The 19984-nt window shown below is 47.6% G+C and overlaps 1 protein-coding gene across 3 annotated transcripts in view; it reads left to right on the forward strand.

Moving 5' to 3' along the window:
* Positions 1-10830: 10830 nt before the first annotated feature.
* The window catches only part of ADAP2 (ArfGAP with dual PH domains 2), a 35037-nt gene continuing 25883 nt past the window's right edge, over positions 10831-19984 (forward strand). For all 3 annotated transcript variants that reach the window (XM_057536231.1, XM_057536232.1, XM_057536233.1), the window contains exons 1-5: positions 10831-11022; positions 11886-12016; positions 13708-13799; positions 14931-15010; positions 15948-16060. In XM_057536231.1, the coding sequence (XP_057392214.1) occupies positions 10929-11022; positions 11886-12016; positions 13708-13799; positions 14931-15010; positions 15948-16060 (510 nt within the window). In that variant the 5' untranslated portion in view covers positions 10831-10928. The remainder of the gene's footprint in view (positions 11023-11885; positions 12017-13707; positions 13800-14930; positions 15011-15947; positions 16061-19984) is intronic.

Here is a 19984-nt window from a genome sequence, read left to right on the forward strand (position 1 = left end):
AGCTAGTGATTTTTCTAATCTATAGCCCAAAACATCTCCACTGGGATAGTTTATCAAAGGGGCAGTGAGGGGCTGTGCTCCTCTGCTGGTTTCCCTGGTAACCAATGTACCCACCTGATGTCATTTCCCTCTATAACTGGTAACCTCTCCCCCCCGCTCCCAATGAAGACTGCTACCATGTCCTGCCCTGCACCATGTGTTGCCGCTCCAGAACCCTTTTGCTTCAGATGTGTAAGATCCCTTATCCATTAAACCATTGATGTCTCTGTTGCTGACTCTGGGTTCTTTCAGGAAAGATAGGACGACTTTAGCTAATTTTGTGAAAAACAGGGAAGTCAGGAGGGCGGTGGCTTTGGGAGGGAAAGATGGTGTGTTTGCGTTTTTATGAGGCAGCAGTGTCTGTGTAGCTACTGTCCAGGAGGTAGTGGAGATGTGGCCAGTTATAAGTACTCATGAGAATTCTAGGATTCTTGCCAATTTCTGCGGATCTTAGGAATCCAACACAAAATAAAGCCAACTTTTTGTGCAAAATTCTCCAAATCAATGGGAAATAATTTCCTTTTAACTCCAAGGTTTATTCCACTTAATGAGGTGTTAATGAGTTGAAATGTATCCCTCAAAAAAGATGGTGGCCTCATTTGGAAAGAGGGTCATTGCAAACATAATCAGTTAAGATTAAAATGCCGTCACACTACAGGGGGTGGGGGGCAGCTAATGCGATATGACTGGTGTCCTTATAAGAAGACGACCCTGTGAATGCAGGTGAAAATGGAGGCGGAGCTTAGAGTGATGCATCTACAAGCCAAGGCCAAGGATCATCAGCAGGTCACACACACCACAAGCTGGGAGACAGGCATGGTACAGATTTGCCTGCAGAAGGAACCAACCCTGCTTGCATCTTGATTTCAGGCTTCTGGGCTCCAGAACTGTGAGAGAATACATTTCTGTTGTTTTAAGCTGCCCAGTTTGTGGTGATTTGTTACAGCAGCCCTAGAAAACCAATACACGAGGCCATAAGGAACGCTGGTGATTGATGCTTTCTGAGATGCTGTGGTTCACTGGCAAGATATAACAAATGACTTGCTACCTGCACAACCTTAGACAGTTTCTCATCCCCTCTGAACCTCAGCTTCCTCATTTGTGAAATGGAGGTAATGGTACCTGCCTCACACCGCCAGGAAATCTTGCTGAGAGGATTTCTCGTTAGAGACTGGATGCAGAGAGCCTGGCATAGAATAAGTGTTCAGTAAATGTTACTTCCCCTATTAAAGTTTCATCTCTTCTTTGGAGCTGATTATTAATGACCTTGAGGGGAAAGTCCCTCATTCCTCAGAGCATTCATTCAGAATTACTTTGACAAGAGCCTGGAAGTAGTAAGAGGCAACCACTATGCGTGATTTACTGTAAATCAGAACCAGTGGGTTCAAAATGAAAGTCATCATCTTCCCAGAAACCAGCTCCTCACTTCCCTGTTTTTGCTGCCCGGATGCAGATGGCTCTGGCCCTTCCCATGCCTGCGTCTAGCCCGTTATCTAGTTCCTATGTTTTCAAAACTTTTTTGAACGTGACCCAGGACACATTGATGATGTACGTGTGAAACAAAAGCTTCATTTAAAAATACTTGTACCAACAAGGGCCTACTGTATAGCACAGGGAACTATACTCAGTATTTTGTAATAACCTATAATGGAAAAGAATCTGAAAAAGAACATATATATATATATATATATATTTTTTTTAACTGAATCAATTTGCTCTACGCCTGAAACTAACACAGCATGGTAAATCAACTATACGTCAATTTAAAAAAAGAGAGAGGGGCTTCCCTGGTGGTGCAGTGGTTAAGAATCTGCCTGCCAATGGGACACGGGTTCGAGCCCTGGCCCAGGAAGATCCCGCATGCCGTGGAGCAACTAAGCCCACGCGCCACAACAACTGATCCTGCGCTCTAGAGCCCACGAGCCACAACTACGGAGCCCACGTGCTGCAACTACTGAAACCTGCGTGCCTAGAGCCCAAGCTCTGCAACAAGAGAAGCCACCGCAATGAGAAGTCTGCGCACTGCAAGGAAGAGTAGCCCCCGCTCACCGCAACTAGAGGAAGCTGCACACAGCAATGAAGACCCAACACAGCCAAAACAGAACAAAACAAAACAACACAAATACATAAATTTTTTAAAATTTGAAGAAAGAGCGAGAAAGAAAATATTTGTGTTTTTACATAGGATGCACCTTGACATTTTCTACTGTATTTCAGTTTGTGTGTATTTCAACTTTTAAAAAACACTGATCTGTTGTTTTTTTTTTAACACTGAGCTGTCTTTAACCCACAGGACACTGGGTGGAGATGTCCAGTAGATGGTTAGCTATGTAAGGGAGAGGACTAGGCTGTGCCGTGAGGAAATGGCACTTTATCCCGGGACAATGCCTGGCTGAGCCAGGGAGAGGGGCGGTGTGAGGAAAGCACAGGGAGTCCAGGAGAGAACCCTGGGAGCATGAGCATTGGGTGCAAGTAGAGGATTCCCCAAAAGATGGAGAAGCAACGTTCAGAGAGATTTAAAAGGAAACAGGACAAAGTCAAGTTAAAAAAGAGACAAAAGACATGTAGAATACTGAGGGGGGACAAGATTCAAAAAAAAAAAAGTGGGTTAATTGGAACCACTAAATTGATATTAATTTCATGACTCACTACTGTGTGGCATCTTGCAGTTTAAAACACATGAAATTCTATCAGCCTTACCCGCAAAACGTCTTTTTACCTTTCCCTGTGGCCACTTGAATCAGAGCCTCATTGTCTCCATTGGGCTCCTGCAATAACCCTGCACCACCTGATTTCTCAGCTTTCCATCAGCCTAACCCCGTCCCTGTCCTTACACACACCCTCCCTGTCCTGGCCCCGGTGCTGACTAAACCTCCAACTCCCGCCTCACCCTGCTCTTCCAGCTCTTTCTGTCTGCTCACCGCCAGGCACCCACATGCTGCCTCTCCTCCTTCCTAACAGATCCCTGCCAGTGGCGATGTCCGGGAAGGTGAACCAGTTATGGGAATCCTATTTCCCTTTACTAAAGATTAAGATAAGAGTGGGTGTGCGGGAATTCCCTGGCGGTCTGGGAAACTAAGATCCCAAACGCAAGCCGAGCACTGGCAAAAAAAAAAAAAAAGTAAGTGTGGTTCTGTTTGGGACCTAAGTGGGAAAGATTTTATACCCTGATCAAGAGTGGGAGGGGGTGTGGGAGGGGAAGCGGGCACCTCCCTTTTCTTCTTGTGGCTCTGGTGGTGGGAGGATGAACTCAGAGGAGCAGCCGTCTCTCCGTGGACAGGCAATGCTGACAAGGGCTAGAAGAACAGGCCTTGATAACATTGTTTAGCTGCAGGACAAACCCTTGAAACCACCTACCTGCAGACTTATGGTTCAGTGAGGGAATAACTGACCTTGTTTAAGGCACTTTCGATCAGTATTCTGTTACTTGGAGCTGATCACTTCCTGATTAAGATACCCGCTCAGGAGATGTTCTGGGCATCTCTCCTCTGCACCTTTGTGCCTGCTGGTCCCTTTCCCTAGGATGCTCTGTCCCTAAAATGACCTGAATTCTGCTCACCTTTTCAGGGCCAACAAGGGTACACTGAGAAGCCTTCCATTATCCTGAGCCAAAGGCATCCTCTCCCTTCTCTCAAGCACGTGACTCACATCTCCCTCATAGTACAGGCAAACGTGAACTGTAAGGTTTGGGTTTTTTTTTTTGCTTTTGACCGTGTGTTTTTGTCTCCTTATTTGACTCTACATTTTCCCAAGGTGACCTGGAAACTACTAACTAGAATATGTCAAAAATCCATTCCTGGTGGCTCAACAGTCCTGGAGACAGAGGAGCTCATGGTATGCTCAGACTCTGGAATCAGTCAGTCTTGTGTTTTAACCCTGTTTTAACCCAGCAAAGCAGCAGTGTGAACTGGGGCAAGTGACATCACCTCTCCGAGCCACTTTAGATCCGTCTAGAGTGCAAGAGGGATTCAAGCCATAATTATATCCCTTATAATACCCAGCACATCGCCTGGCACACATGGGGATTCATTAAGTGATTGTTAAAAAAATTAATGAATGATCGCATATATAATATTCCAAAGGTTAATTTTCTTTAGGAAAATTATTAAAAATTCATGCTCCATAACTTCATGATCTTGACATAGGCAAATATTTCTAAAATAGGAAATGAAAAGCATTAACCGTAAAGGAAAAAAAAATGAATAAATTGGATCTCATTTAAGTTAAGAACATCTACTCACTAAAAGACACCAGTGGGGGACTTCCCTGGTGGCACAGTGGTTAAGAATCCACCTGCCAATGCAGGAGACACGGGTTTGATCCCTGGTCTGGGAAGATCCCACATGCCGCGGAGCAACTAAGTCCGTGTGCCACAACTACTGAGCCCTCGCGCCTAGAGCCCCTGCCCCACAACAAGAGGAGCCCCTGCTCCACAACAAGAGAAGCCACTGCAACGACAAGCCCATGCACTTCAATGAAGAGTAGCCCCTGCTTGACGCAGCTAGAGAAAGCCCGCATGCAGCAACAAAGACCTAAAGGGGCCAAAAATAAAATAAATAAATAAATACATAATAAAACTTTTAAATAAATAAATAGACAAATAGGTTAATTCCATCAGATTCTTCTGCATGACTGTTTGAGCTTCCCCTGTTACACATGCCTGCCCGTTATTTCTTTCCTTCAGAAAGGAAAACACTTCCAACAAGGACCTACTGCATAGCACAGGAACTATATTCAATATTTTGTAATAACTTACAAGGGAAAAGAATCTGAAAAAGAACATATATATATATTTACTTACATATATGTATAAATGAATTGCTGTGCTGTACACCTGAAACTAACACAATATTGTAAACCAACTATACTTCAATTTTTTAAAAATTTGTTAAAAAGAGCAACCTAAATGTCCATCAACAGAGGAATGGATAAAGAAGATGTGGTACATATATACAATGGAATATTACTCAGACGTAAAAAAGAACAAAATAATGCCATTTGCAGGAACATGGATGGGCTTAGAGATTGTCATACTGAGTGAAGTAAGACATAGACACTGAAAGACAAATATCATATGGTATCGCTTATATGTGGAATCTAAAAAAATCATATAAATGAACTTATTTACAAAACAGAAGTAGAGTCACTGATGTAGAAAACAAACTTATGGTTACCAGGGGATAAGGGGGGGAGGGATAAACTGGGAGATTGGGATTGACATATACACACTACATATATAAAATAGATAACTAATAAGAACCTATTGTATAGAACAGGGAACTCAATACTCTGTAATGGCCTATGGGGAAAAGAATCTAAAAAAAGAGTGTATGTATACATATAACTGATTCACTTTGCTGTACAACTGAAACTAACACAACATTGTAAATCAGCTATACTCCAATAAAAATTTTTTAAAAATTTTTTTAAAAGAAAGGAAAACACTTTTGTGACCTCAAGTCCTCTCATTTATTGTTTATTATTTTTTATCCCCACTCATTTCTTCATTTATTTCAAACATATTTATCGAATCCCTGTGTTGTTGCAGACAGTTGCCGGGGATAAAACGGAGGACACACTGACCTGGCCCTGTCTTCACGAAGCTTAGATGAGTGAGGGAGACCAACTACAGTAGATTGTGGTGCTTGAAAATACAGTGTTAAAGAGGGAAAATACAGTGTTAAAGAGGGAAAAGGCTTTGGGCACAAAGTTACTACGATGTTATGTATAACAGTGAAAAATCAGTCACCATCTATGTATCCAGCAACAAAGAAATATATATACCCACATGGACAATTACATAGCTATTAAAATGATGTCATGCGTAGAGAATGGACTTGAGGACACGGGGAAGGGAAAGGGTAAGCTGCGACGAAGTGAGAGAGTAGCATTGACATATATACACTACCAAATGTAAAATAGATAGCTAGTGGGAAGCAGCTACATCGCACAGGGAGATTAGCTTGGTGCTTGTGACCACCTAGAGAGGTGGGATAGGGAGGGTGGGAGGGAGATGTAAGAGGGAGGGGATACGGGGATATATGTATACATATAGCTGATTCACTTTGTTACATAGCAGAAACTAACACAACATTGTAAAGCAATTATACTCCAATAAAGATGTTTAAAAAAATGATGTCATGAAGCATCTATAGTAGTATGATAAGAAATATAATGTAAAGAAATTTTTTTTTAAATGTTCTTGTTTTGAATTTTTTTTTAATTTTTATTTATTTATTTATTTATATTTATTTTTGACTGTGTTGGGTCTTCGTTTCTGTGCGAGGGCTTTCTCTAGTTGCGGCAAGTGGGGGCCACTCTTCATCGCGGTGCGCGGGCCTCTCACTATCGCGGCCTCTCTTGTTGTGGAGCACAGGCTCCAGATGCGCAGGCTCAGTAATTGTGGCTCATGGGCCCAGTCGCTCCGCGGCATGTGGGATCTTCCCAGACCAGGGCTCGAACCCGTGTCCCCTGCATTGGCAGGCAGATTCTCAACCACTGCGCCACCAGGGAAGCCCCCAAAAAATTTTTAAAAGGATATAAAATTGTATGAAAAATATGGTCCCAATGATCAAAAGATGTATAAAAGACCAGAAGGAAATTTATGAAATATTAATCAATATTAGTGGTAGGACCATTAAAAAAACACCATTAGGTTGAACTGCATGACATTACTACTTTTGTAAGTCAACTTTATACATTTCAACATAATATTTTGTTGAAAAGGGCTCAAGATGAACTTGGGTTTGAATCCCAGCTCCAGTACTCTGTATCATCCAGTATGTATCATCTCAGTTGTGTAACTGTGGACAAATACACTTAGATTCTCTCTCGGGGCCTCAGTTGCCTCATCTGTAAAATGGGTTTTATTGAAGAGCAAATGGAATAATGTCCATAAGGGGCCTGACATACAGCAATCCCTGAATAAATGGTAGCCATAACTGTGGGTGGTGTTTTCTTTCTTCTTTACTGTATTTTCCAAATTTCCTATAATAATAGTTTTTAAAATTCTGTAACTAATAAACGTAATTATTTAAAATTTCCAAGGGGTTGTGGTCTATTCTGTGGGGATCTTGAGCCCAGTCCAGAGCTGGGAATGTGGTTGAAGGTTTTCTTCTAGTCCTGCTGTGGCTGGGCTCAACTCGACAGAGACAGTGACCCCGGGAGCAGGGCTGATGTTTGTGCTCTGAGGGATCCTGGGAGCTTTATTTACAGAGGACACTCTGTCCCAGGGCCTGACTGCCCCCTCACCCCAGCAGCTGCTGTATGGACTGAGCCCACGAGGGAGGCTGCCTCTGCCCGATCCCAGTACTCGGTGTCCGCTGGGTCAAGACATCCTTTGGCACAGAGTTCTTCCCTTAGAAGCAGCTTCTGGTTCCCGAATACAGAGCTGAGCTAGACTTTGATCATGTCCAGTCCCCACGAGGGGGCTACAGAGTCTCTCTTTGTGGCAATGAAAAAGGTTTGGAAATAAATAGTGGTGATGGTTGCACAGCATCGTGAATGTAATGAATGCCACTGAATTGTGCACTTTAAAATGGTTAGAATGGCCAATTTTATTTATTTTTTTAATTTTAAAATTTATTTATTTATTTATTTATTGGCTGCGTTGGGTCTTCGTTGTTGTGCGCGGGCTTCTCATTGCAGTGGCTTCACTTGTTGCAGAGCACGGGCTCTAGGCACGCGGGCTTCAGTAGTTGTGGCTCGAGGGCTCTGGAATGCAGGCTCAGTAGTTGTGGCGCATGGGCTTAGTTGCTCCGCGGCATCGGGGATCTTCCCGGACCTGGGCTTGAACCCGTGACCCCTGCATTGGCAGGCGGATTCTTAACCACTGAGCTCCCAGGGAAGTCCCTAAATGGCCAATTTTATGTTATAGAGATTTTGCCACAATGTTTTTAAAAGTGAAAAAAAAATCCAGTTATGGGAGGAGGACTAAAGGGAGAGCAGCCTTGTCCTGTGGGGTTTGCCAGACACCACAATAGGAGACCTGGATGTAGGCCCCTGTTCCCACCTTTGCTTGGCTATGACTTTGGGTACCTTAACCTCTCATCCTCCATGAGGATAACAGGCTGCTCTCAGAGGGCTGTCATGGAACTCAAGTGTGATCAAATGGTGTGAAAGTCTTTGTAAAAACACTCAATACTTGTTAATTAGCATTATCCCTCTCTCTCCCCCCTCTCCCCAAAGAAAGAAAGAAGGAACGAAAGAAACCCATCACCATGGGGACTTCCCTGGTAACTCAGTGGTTAAGAATCCCCCTGCCAATGCAGGAGTCACAGGTTCGAGCCCGGGTCCGGGAAGATCCCACATGCCGCGGAGCAACTAAGCCCGTGCACCACAACTACTGAGCCCTCGTGCCGCAACTACTGAAGCCCATGCGCCTAGAGCCTGTGCTCGGCAACAAGAGAAGCCATCGCAATGAGAAGCCCGCGCACCGCAACGAAGAGGTGCCCCCGCTCGCGGCAACTAGAGAAAGCCCGCGTGCAGCAACGAAGACCCAACGCAGCCAAAAATTAAATAATAAATAAATTTAAAAAAAAAAAGAAACCCATCACCAACAAAGTTTAACGGTACCGCTTTTTGTTTGTTTTTGTTTCTTTTGTTTGCTTTTGGCAAACCTTGAGGCTTGAGATCCTGGTGTTTTTTGTTTGTTTGGTTGGTTTTTAGTTTTAGTTATTTATTTTTTTGGCCACACCGCGGCATGTTGGGTCATAGTTCTCCAACCAGGGATCGAACCCGCGCCCTCTGCAGTGGAAGTGCAGAGTTTTAACCACCGCACCGCCAGGGAAGTCCCTTGAAATTCTGTTAAATGGAAACTTCCAGAAATAAGGACGGGAAGAGAAGAAACTAAAGGAACCTCTCAATCTCTTGCTTCTCACCTTGAAGGAGATGATATATTTTCCCTTGGGCTGGCTTTTGTGGGACCTCCAGGGAGGGGATGCTGAATCTCAAGGTGCAAAGAGAGCAGCTCAGCGGGGCAAAGGCACCCAAGAAGCTCCCCAACATCACTGTTCTGCCCTGGCAGCCGAGAAGTGATGTCCTTTGCCTGTCCCCTCTTCGTCCCCCACTTCCCCCCTCGCCTTGCCTTCATACCTTAGGTTGCCTTTCCCAGATTTCTCCTGGGAGATTTATTTCTGTCCCTTTTTTCATCTAAAGCAGCGGAAATGAATCATCTTTCGGCCTGTTTGGTAAACAACCCCATGCCCTCTGACCCGTCTCCAGGCTCTCTCCCTGGTCCCTCTGGAGAGGTTCCTAGGCTAGGCCTCACCCCCACAGTCAAGACCCTCCTGGCTGCTTACTCTTGGTAATGTCCCCTTCCCCCAGGGCCTGGAGGCTTGACCTCCTCCACCCTGGGGAAGATGGGAAATGACACAGAGCATTCCAACGGATGATCCCATGAGCTGACCAGAGGGGCAGGGGAAGCAAGGGAGCCACTGTGTTTTGAGGGCTTTGTGTGCCATGTACTGGCTCATCTCAATGACCCTATTAGGTGATCTCTCGACCCTCGTTTTACAGATGAGGTGTCCAAGGCTCAGAGAAGTGAAGGAACTTGCCCAAAGCCACACAGCTGGTCAGTGATGAAGCCAAGATTCAAAGTCTGGATTCCTGAATTCATTCCATTATACCATGCTGCCCTATGTGTTCACATGTGTATATGCATGTGTGTTGAATTGGGGATGCTGGCAGATCAGCTAAAACCCACCAGAATGGAAACCTAAGATGATGTGCATTAAGCCTTATGCATATGACAGATATTTGCCTACAGAGGGGATGGCAAGTGTGCACAGTGTGTGCCTTACCAGGAGTCTGTGGGTCACTGAGGATGGTGTCAAAGAGGTACAGACATGGGGGAGGGGGAAATTCAGGAAATGCCCAGATTCAAGACCACCTAAGCCCTGCCCACACCTCACGGTCGAGGAACTTCACAGATAGAAATGCCCAGCGGTGGGCTTCCCTGGTGGCGCAGTGGTTGAGAATCCACCTGCTAATGCAGGGGACATGGGTTCGAGCCCTGGTCCGGGAAGATCCCACATAAAAAAAAAAAAAAAAAAAAAAAAGTAAGAAATGCCCAGCGGTGTCCCTATTGATGAAGCCACACTTCCTGGGGAACACAGTCATGCGACTATTTATTAGACTTCTAAAAATGTGCAGGTACTCTTTCTAGGAGCTGTGTGGGATACAGAAGTAAATCTTCTGACATCAAAGTATCTAGTGTGCGCATGTGTGTGTGTTGGGAGTGGAGGAGGAATTAACATAAATATATAAATAACTGTAATGCAAGATCGGTAGAAAATGCTCAGGGCCAAAGGGAGAAATGGATCCTATAACGGTTGGTATTCTAGCAACACCAGAAGCTGGAGAGATTACTCCAGGCTAGGTATCAAGGAGGGCTTCCTGAGGAGGTGACATTTGAATGTCTCTAAGTCTCTGAGTAGATGTAGGATCTATAATACATCAGGAGAACGCTTTAACAGAAGTAGATCCTTTTTAATTTGCCAAGGACATATGCCTTTATTCCTCTTTTACAGAGGTGTAAACTGAGGCCCAGAGAGGTTGCCCAGGTTGTTCACAGTCACAACGCTAGCCAGTGGCGGGCCAGGATTTGACCTCGGTCCAGGGTGACCGACTCCAAGCCCTGCGCTGCGTCCCTGCCGGGCGGGCGTGCGCCTTAGAGAGGAACGCAGTCCGCGAACTGGACACGCCGGGGGCGGGACAGAAAGTCCAGGAGGGGCGGGGCTTAAAGTCCTGGGGGGCGGGACTGGCGACGCGGGCGGGCTGGAGGCGCCGGGTTTGCGTCCCACTCCACCTGAGGGCGAAGGTGCTGGCCATGGGCGGCCGGAGGCCGGGGGGCGGCCGGACTGAGCCCTGCTGAGCCCGCGGGGCCGGCCATGGGCGACCGCGAGCGCAACAAGAAGCGGCTGCTGGAGCTGCTGCAGGCGGCGGGCACTGGCAACGCGCACTGCGCCGACTGCGGGGCGGCGGGTAAGGGCGCGGCGGCGCGAGCAGTCCGGAACGTGGGACCGGCCCCCGGCCCGCCGGCCCCCTCCTCTCCCTTCAGGCCCGGGCCGGTCCAGGACTCCCGCTGGATCCGCGCGTGGCCCGTATATCACCTTCGGGCCCGGGCCCCCGGCAGCCCTCTCCTCGGCCGGTACCGCTCCCACTCGAACCCGGCCGGGCCGCCTGTTCTCCCCACTCTGGACCTCGACACTAGATCCCGGCCCCGGGTGCCCTGACCATTCTACTCACCTCCCCTGCCAGACACCCTACCCACCCGGACCACGGTCCTTGACGTCTTCATTCCGGACCCAGCCACTTCCCACACCCTCGGATCCACACATCCTACACACCAGGGATCCCAGACCCCGGACCCAGTTCTGCCCTGATGGTCCAGTGCCCCTTCCCCACCCGCCCCGGACGTCCCCGGGGTCCTCCCACGTTCCTGCTCCACAGCACTCCGACCCTGTGGACCCCGAGCGTCCCTGACTCCGACTTCCCCACCCGCAGCTCCCCAGCCAGGCGCCTCGGTGCCGGTCCCTCCCTCCGCGCTCTCCTCCAGGTTCCTCAGAGTCCTGACACTTCCACATCGCGCCCGCCTCAGCCTCTCGCCCCCATCCTCGGGACTCCTTACAAGATCTTCATCCTGGCCGCCGCCGCGCCAGGGCCAGTGGGCTGACCAGAGGCTTTCATGCTGATCTTTGTTCATCCAAGGCGGGGAGGCTAAGAGAGAAGGCATGGGCTGAGCTGGACACCTCCCCAGGCTAACTGCCAAGCCCTGCCTCTCCCGGCGCCCCCTGCCCAACCCTGGTTTCTTCACCCAGCTCCCCTCCTGTCCTCTTGCCCCGCAGATCCCGACTGGGCCTCTTACAAGCTGGGCATCTTCATCTGTCTGAACTGCTCCGGAGTCCACCGCAACTTCCCAGACATCAGCAAAGTGAAATCTGTGAGACTTGACTTCTGGGACGACAATATTGTGGAGGTAGCAAGGGGCACAGGTGGAGAGCATTGGAACAGCAGACCTGGGGTGGAGGCAGTGGTCAGGGCGCTCCCATTCTACAGGGAAGGAAGCTGAGGCCAAGAGAGGGGCAATAAGGAGCCAATTAGACTTGCCTTAGACGAGGCCCTGAGTTCAAATCCTAGCTCCACTACTTGCTTACTTACTAGCTATGAGGCCCTGAGCCTGCTATTTAACGCTAGTTGTGAACCCTTTCCACATCTGTATTATAAAGATACCACTACCCCTTCATAGGGCTGCTGTAAGGATTAAATGCAGGCTCAAGGCAGGTACAAAGTAAATAGTCAGTTAACAGCTGCTGTTCTCAGTAGCTGAAATCCTGGACTAGAACAGAAGTATCCTGATTCATGGTTCATAGTCCTCCTGCAGTCCCCCTAGCCATGGAGGGGACCACTTTTCTCTCCTGACCTGCAGAGATGGAGGACACCTGCAGCCCAGATAACACCATTCTGGCCAGAAAACCTTCAGAGAGCAGGCAGTACTAAACTGGGCTGGCTAGCTGAGGATTTCGAGGACTACTGGGGAAGCAGACCCATGTTTACTGAATAGCCATCTGTGCCATGCACCGTGCTAGACCACCGGGCTAGATACGTTACTCATTCATTCCACACGTTACCGGAAGCCCACAGATGCTGGGTATAGGAGAGAGCAGTGAACAAGATAAAGTCTCTGCTCACGTGGAGCTTACATTCTAGTGCAGGAGAAAGACTGGAAACCAGCACCTAGACCTGAGGGTCGTTTCTTTGTGCCTCATCACTCCCCTGTTATATCTTCTTCATCTTCGCGGGTGAGATCCCTGAAGCTCAGGGGCTTAAGTATTGCCCAAGCGTCACTCAGTGAATAAATGGCACAGCTGGGATACGAACCCTGCTCTGTTGAGATCCAAAGCCCGTGCAAATCCTGCGACACAGCCGAGTGGCCACTGGGGAAGGGGAGAATAGGGTTCACACTGCCCAAGGGATGTGGATTAAAAACCTGATGTTTGTTCCACACATGCCCTCACCCCAGATATGCCACTGCTGTTACTGAGTGCTGTTGGCCAGGGCCACTCCTGGCACATCTGCCTCTGGGTCTCTTGGGTGCCAAAGGCCCCCAGTGATCTTCCTGACCTACATACTCTATGGGGCGAGCCCTGAACTTCTTCCATCCTCCAGCTCCATCTATCTCCTGCGGACTTGCAGGGACTGCTGCTGGTGGTCCTGGCCATCTGTGGAGGGGGTGGGAGAAAGAACATGAGCTATGGAGTTAGACAGGTCTGGGTTCAAATCCCAGCTCTCCACTGACTAGCTGTGTCACCTTGGGTAAGTCACCTAACCTCTCTGAGCCTCAGTGTCCTCACCTCTAAAACGGGGATGGTAATATTACAGTGGTTGAGCGGATCGAATGAACTAATGCAGGAGAGCTGTAAAGTGCTCTGCCTGTATGAAGCATGGTTGTTACAGCACCTCATTGCTCCAGGTTGGGGCTTCCCAGCAGCACAGATGACCAGGCTGGGTGGTGTGGCGGGGAGGAGGGGAAATGTGTCAGACTCCGGGAGGAGTGTCTCCTGACTCAGCCCAGGAGCCAGTGAGAACAGTGGCCTTCAGGGTAGACCATGGTTTCATTTCACGTTTTTTCAAGTTCTAACATAACCCCAAGTTGCTGTTGTCTTGCAGTTTATGACCCACAACGGAAACCTCCGAGTGAAGGCCAAGTATGAAGCCAGAGTCCCTGCTTTCTACTATATCCCCAAGGCCAGCGACTGCATGTGAGTGGGTGATTTCCTGGTCTCACCCCTCCCACCACTACCCTATCTCCTGTGTGGTGGTCTCTTCTACAGACATGCCCAGCAGGTGGAGCCAGGAAAACATTTGGTACTGTCATGGAGAGCACACAGACCTGATGAAAGCCCCTCTCCACCTTCATAGCTTGGGTTGTCACTTGCCCCCTCTGGGACTCAGTTTCCACAGCTGTGAAATGGGGCATTTTCTTTAGGATCTGTCCCTTTGACTTGATGGTCTCATAGCCTACAGGTGATGACTAACTTGATTAAGAAGCCGCCGGTATTTTAGCAGAACAAATGTGTTTCAGCTATTATACTTTCTACAGAGTCCCACCTGAGCTGTCCCACCTGAGCTCAGTGTTGCTCCAAAGCAGCTGCTTAGGCCCCACCTAAGCACCTACTATGTGCTCTGCACAGTACAAGCCACTTTGTATGCATTTAAACCTCTCAACAACCCTCGGGGGTAGGTAGGTATAATATTATTGGCATACTCCCCAAGTTCAGAGGAGTTAAGTAACTTGCCCTTGGTCACACAGTGGATAAATGGTAGAATGAGACCAGGTCCCAGGTGGTCAGACCCTAAGACCACTGCTCTGTCCAGTGTAGCATGCTCAGATCTCATGGGTGGGCCACAGGAAGAGGCTCTAGGACTCTCCTGGCTTAAGCTCATGAACACGCAGTGGGATATGGCAGAGTAGATGGTCCAGGGGAGCTGTTATCTGTCTCATTGACCTAGAGGGCTGAGGCTGAGGTTGGAATAGTATAGTGGTGTGCATATAGCCCACTGGGGGAGATATTTCCCCCTGGGGAGACACTGGCAATGTCTGAAGACATTTTGGGGTGTCACAACTGGGGAGGGGGTGCCACTGGCATCGAGGGGGTGGAGGATTAGCAGAGATACTGCTAAACATCCTACAAAGCACGAGACATCCCCCCACCACTAAAAATTACCCGGTCCCAAATGTTAATAGTACCCAGGCAGAGAATCCCTGGCTAGCCTCAGCAGGCAGCCAGGCAGCTGCTGTGATGTTCCCATCCTCAGCTGCGGGGTCTCAGAAAGATGCCATGGGAAGAGGATGCATCAGACACAGCTGACTAAACATTCTCTCTTTTTAGGGTCTTAAAGGAACAATGGATTCGAGCAAAGTATGAGAGACAGGAGTTTACGGCTGAGGGGAAAACAATCTCACCCCCAGGTAAAGTTATTTTCATCATCTTTTGAGGGCTAGTTCTGATGAGTTCTAGAAAACAAAGTGCCTGAGTATTAGGAACAAGGTCAGCAGAGATACACCTGCCACCCTTGCTCTGGCCACAGGGGCCAAGGTGTGGGTTCCTCTGTCTCTGAAATAGCAACACATCAGCTGGTGGGGTTTTATGGTCTGAGTGGCCGAGAAACACATCCGTCTCAGGTCCTTGCAGGGCCACAAGGTGTATAGAGTCTTCGGTATAAATTGCAAAAAGACTCACCCACCGGGCAGACCAGGAAGAAATAGACACCCTGCTTCTGGCTAATGTAGCCCCTGGTGTGGCACAAGCCTTGGGAAGGTGCACGGACTGGATTTCACCTCCCTTCCCGCCTTTGTGCAGGGCACAACCTCATCGGTGGCCCTGAACCTGTGGCAGTTTCTGCCCTGCTGCTCTGAGTCCAAGCTGACACTGACCCAGAGAGCAAAGTATACAAAACTGCTCTTTGAGGACCAGAGGCCGCCAGTGCTTAGCTCTCCTAGTGGCCAGGAGCACAGAGTATTCATCTACCAGCAGGAGCCCAGAGGTCACTCATTATTCCCAAACTCTGGAGAGTTTCATTAGGCTGATGTCAATGTGAAGTTGGGCCTCCTTCAGAATCAATCCAGTTTCTTAGGATTTAGCCCACTTAAGAGTATACTATGTCTTCTTAGGATACAGCCAAGGAAGAAAGTTGAGGGGAGCCCAACTGAAATCATACAACATTGCAAATTTGGCCCCAGACAGGACCCCCATGTCCTGCAGCTGAAATAGCTAAATTAGATCCTAGACATTTTAGCAGCGGGTGGGAGGTTCATTCCACCCCTGAGACCATGTGGTATGGGGTTCATGAGTTGCTTGTTTGTCTTGAAGCTGTGAGTGTTCACTCTTTCTCATTCTTGGTGGAAGGTAACCGAGAAGGGTTCCTATGGAAGCGAGGAAGGGACAACGCACAGTTCCTGAGAAGGAGGTTTGTCCTCCTGGCAAGAGAAGGCCTCCTGAAGTACTACACTAAAGAAGAAGTAAGTCTTGTCTTACTCCTCCCCGAGCGCTGGCTCTCACCCCACTCAGGTCTACATTTTTATTTATTTTTAAAATTTTTGGCTGCGTTGGGTCTTCATTGCTGCACGCGGGCTTTCTCTAGTTGCGGTGAAGGGGGGCTACACTTGGTTGTGGTGCGCGGGCTTCTCATTGTGGTGGCTTCTCTTGTGGCGGAGCATGGGCTCTAGATGCGTGGGCTTCAGTAACTGTGGCACGTGGGCTTCAGTAGTTGTGGCTTGTGGGCTGTAGAGTGCAGGCTCAGTAGTTGCGGTGCATGGGCTTAGTTGCTCCGCGGCATGTGTGGTCTTCCCAGACCAGGGCTCGAACCCGTGTCCCCTGCATTGGCAGGCGGATTCTTATCCACTGCGCCACCGGGGAAGTCCCAGGTGTACATTCTGATCAATAGTGCCTGGTCTCGTGTATGAGCTCAGCCCCTGAGACTTAGGTACCACACGCTGCTACTTTTCCTTGTGATACAATCCATCCAGTCTGCTAAAAACCACACCTTCTCTTCATCTAGAATGGGCTCAGACTGGTCCATGATTAAGCCTTTGATGATCACTTGATTTTTACTTCATTTATGTATGTACTTAAGAAATATTTATTGAGCACCTACTATGCTAGACCTTATTCCAGGAACTGGGGATACAGCAATAAACTAAACGAAGTTCCTGTTCTCCTGTGGCTTCCATTCTAGTGGATGGAGACAGGTGTAACCAAAACATACATCAATACGTAATCTATCCAGTGGCAATAAGTTATATGAAGTAAAATAAAGGAGGGTGAAGAGTTAGAGCGTGGGGTAGAGGGAAGTGCTACCACAGGTGGTCAGGGGAGGCCTCTCTGATGACATTTGAGCAGAGAACTGAATAAATGTGAGTTATGTGGATTTGTGGGCGAAGGGTTGAAGTAGAGGGAACAGTATGTACAGAAGCCCTGAACATGGTCATGTGTGCTGATTAGAAAAGATGACCCCTCTGAGAGGGTGCAGCCCTGGTCCCTGTCTAGGCAAGCAGAAGCCTGGATGGCAGTTCTCACTTGTACCTTCAGCCGGGGGCTTTTTGTTCAGTGCACAAACTGCCCAACCATGAGCCGTAACCCTGGCTTGAGGTGGGAATGTATTTGGTGAGTCTAGAGGACATGAAGGAGGCCAGAGTGCTTGGTGCAGAGTGAGCAAGAAAAAAATGGAGAGAGATGAGCTTACTTAGTGGAAGACTTCAGAGGCCATAGGAAGACTTGGGATTTTTCTTTGGAAACAGCTTTATTGAAATATAAATTCACACACCATTGGATTCACCCATTTAAAGTGTGTTAAGTAATAGCTTTCAGTATATTCATGGAGTTGTGCAACTATCACCACAATCAATTTTAGAACATTTTCATTACCCTAAAAAGAACCCCCACGTGTGTTAGCTCTAGTTCTCCACTCCACTCCCCTCTCCCAACCCTAGGCAACCACTAATTTACTTTCTAACTCTATAGATTTGCATATTCTGGACATTTCATACAAATGGAATCATACAATATGTGGTCTTTTTTCTTTTTTTTTTTAATTTTTGTTTGTTTATTTATTTATTTTTGGCTGCGTTGGGTCTTCATTGCTGCACACGGGCTTTCTGTAGTTGCAGCGAGCGGGGGCTACTCTTCGTTGCGGTGCACGGGCTTCTCATTGCGGTGGCTTCTCTTGTCGTGGAGCACGGGCTCTAGGCACACGGGCTTCAGTAATTGTGGCTCATAGGCACACGGGCTTAGTTGCTTCGCGGCATGTGGGATCTTCCCTGACCAAGGCTCGAACCCGTGCGCCCTGAATTGGCAGGCAGGTTCTTAACCACTGCGCCACCAGGGAAGCCCGTAATAGTTCTTTATATATTCTATACACAAGACCCTTATTGGATATATGATTTACAAAACATTTACATTCTTTTTTTAATATTCTTTTCCACTATGGTTTATCACAGAATATTTTTACGAAACATTTAGGCGTTTGGATTTTACTCTGCTATTAGGAAGCCACAGGAGGGTTTTGAGCACAGAAGTGATCTGCTTTGACTGAAACTTTTGGAAAGGGGCACTCTGGCTGCTACTGGGGCGAGAATGGAGCAGGGAGGGCAGCGAGAATGGAGCAGGGGGGAGGCGAGGGTGGAAGCAGAGAAGCCAGTTAGGAAGCTATTGCAGTAATCCAAGCGAGGAATAATGGGTTAGATCAGGATAATGGTGATGGAGCTGGTTAGAAATGGTCAGATTCTACATGTATTTTGGAAATAGAGCCAATGTGATCTACTGAAGGATTGGACACGGAGTGTGAAAGTCAGCAGAAGCAGGAGTGATTCCCAGATTTTTGCCTTATGCAACTAGAAGTCTAGATTTGTCATTTGCTGAGATGGCAAAGACTTAGCTCCCTACGGGGATGATCAAGAGTTCCTTTCCCGTTTGAGATGCTTATTAGTCATACAAGTAGAGACTGAGAAAGAAGTTCTCAGAAGTTCTGAGTCTAGAGATTTGGGGAGAGTTTGGAGCTGGAGTCATCAGCATGTAAACTGGTTTAGCAACCGGACTGGCTGGGGTCACCTCAGCAGGGGGCGGGGGTGGATGAGAAAAGATGTCGGAGGACTGAGTATTTTAGTTATTTGTTGCTGAGTGACACACCACCCTAAAACTTAGTGGCTCAAAACATCAGTCTATCGTGTCTCACAATCCTGTGGGTCAGGAATTTGAGCAGGCAGCGGCTGCTTCAGTGTACTCCATGTGGCATCAGTGGGGTGGTTGGGCTGCGCTAGGAGACCCAGGAAGCCTTCACTCACATGTCAGGTGCTTTGGCATCCTCCTTGTGCCTTCTCTCTCTGTGATTGTTCCTCATTCAGGAGTCCAGCTCAAGCTTTGTTACAGCATGGCGGCCGGCTTTCCCCGAGCAAATGAGAATGCTGCCAGGCCTCTCAAAGGTTAGGCCAGGAACTGCCTTCTGTTGGTCAAAGCAAGTCATGCAACCAGCTCCAATTCAAGAGGAGGGGATATAGATTCCACCTCTTTATGGGTAGAGTGGCATGTGCAAACTAGGAGGGAAGGAATTGGAGAGGGCCATCTTTGGAGATTATCTATCACACTGAGCCCTGGGATATTCCAATATTTAGAGGAAAGATAAGAAGTTTCCAGCAAAGAGAATGTGAAGGAATGGCCAAGAAAGTAAGAGAAGGACAAGCTCTGAGCACTTTAGCCTTCATCTTACTCCATTTCCTACATGCAGAAATTACTGTTTATGTCCCCTGTTGCTTTCCTGGCTGGACCAGAGCAATGCCAGAAGATCTATCCAGTGTGGCCTCAGTCTGGGGCCAGATGAAAAATGATGGGGGATGAAGAGTATTAACCCTCCAAGAGAGAGTAGGGATTTCTTCTCAGTCTTCAGTTTAAATCACTGAAAAATATTTCCGGTACAAAAGGCAGGAAGAAAAAGTGCTGCTACAGAGTTAGGAGCAGCCACTGAACCCCAGTAGCTGTTGTGAGTTAGGATGTGAGTCTCATCCTTGGTTGGAAAAAGTTGATCTGTTTCTCAGTCCTAAGCCTGTTCAGTCTAAAGCAGTCTAAAAATAGAACAAGTTGCCTTTGTTCTTTTTTTATTTCTTGACCCAAATGGAAAAGTTTTAAATTATAAAGGTAACTCATTTTTATGCGAAAAGTTTGGGTAATACAAAAAAGTGAAGTTTAAAGAAAGCAAAACTCAGAAGATATTTCAACATAGCAAAATATTAATACCCAGGTCACATTTTTTTAAAACCCTAAAAATTAAGAAGAAAAAACAATCCATTGGCAGAAGAGGCAAAGGAAATGGTTTGGTAGTTCACAGAAAAGGAAACCAAAATGCCTGATAAATACAAGAAAAGAAGCCCAATCTCTCTGGCAGTCAAGGAAAT

The sequence above is a fragment of the Balaenoptera acutorostrata genome, chromosome 20 (genome assembly GCF_949987535.1).
Source record: "Balaenoptera acutorostrata chromosome 20, mBalAcu1.1, whole genome shotgun sequence".
Classification (NCBI taxonomy): Eukaryota; Metazoa; Chordata; class Mammalia; order Artiodactyla; family Balaenopteridae; genus Balaenoptera; species Balaenoptera acutorostrata.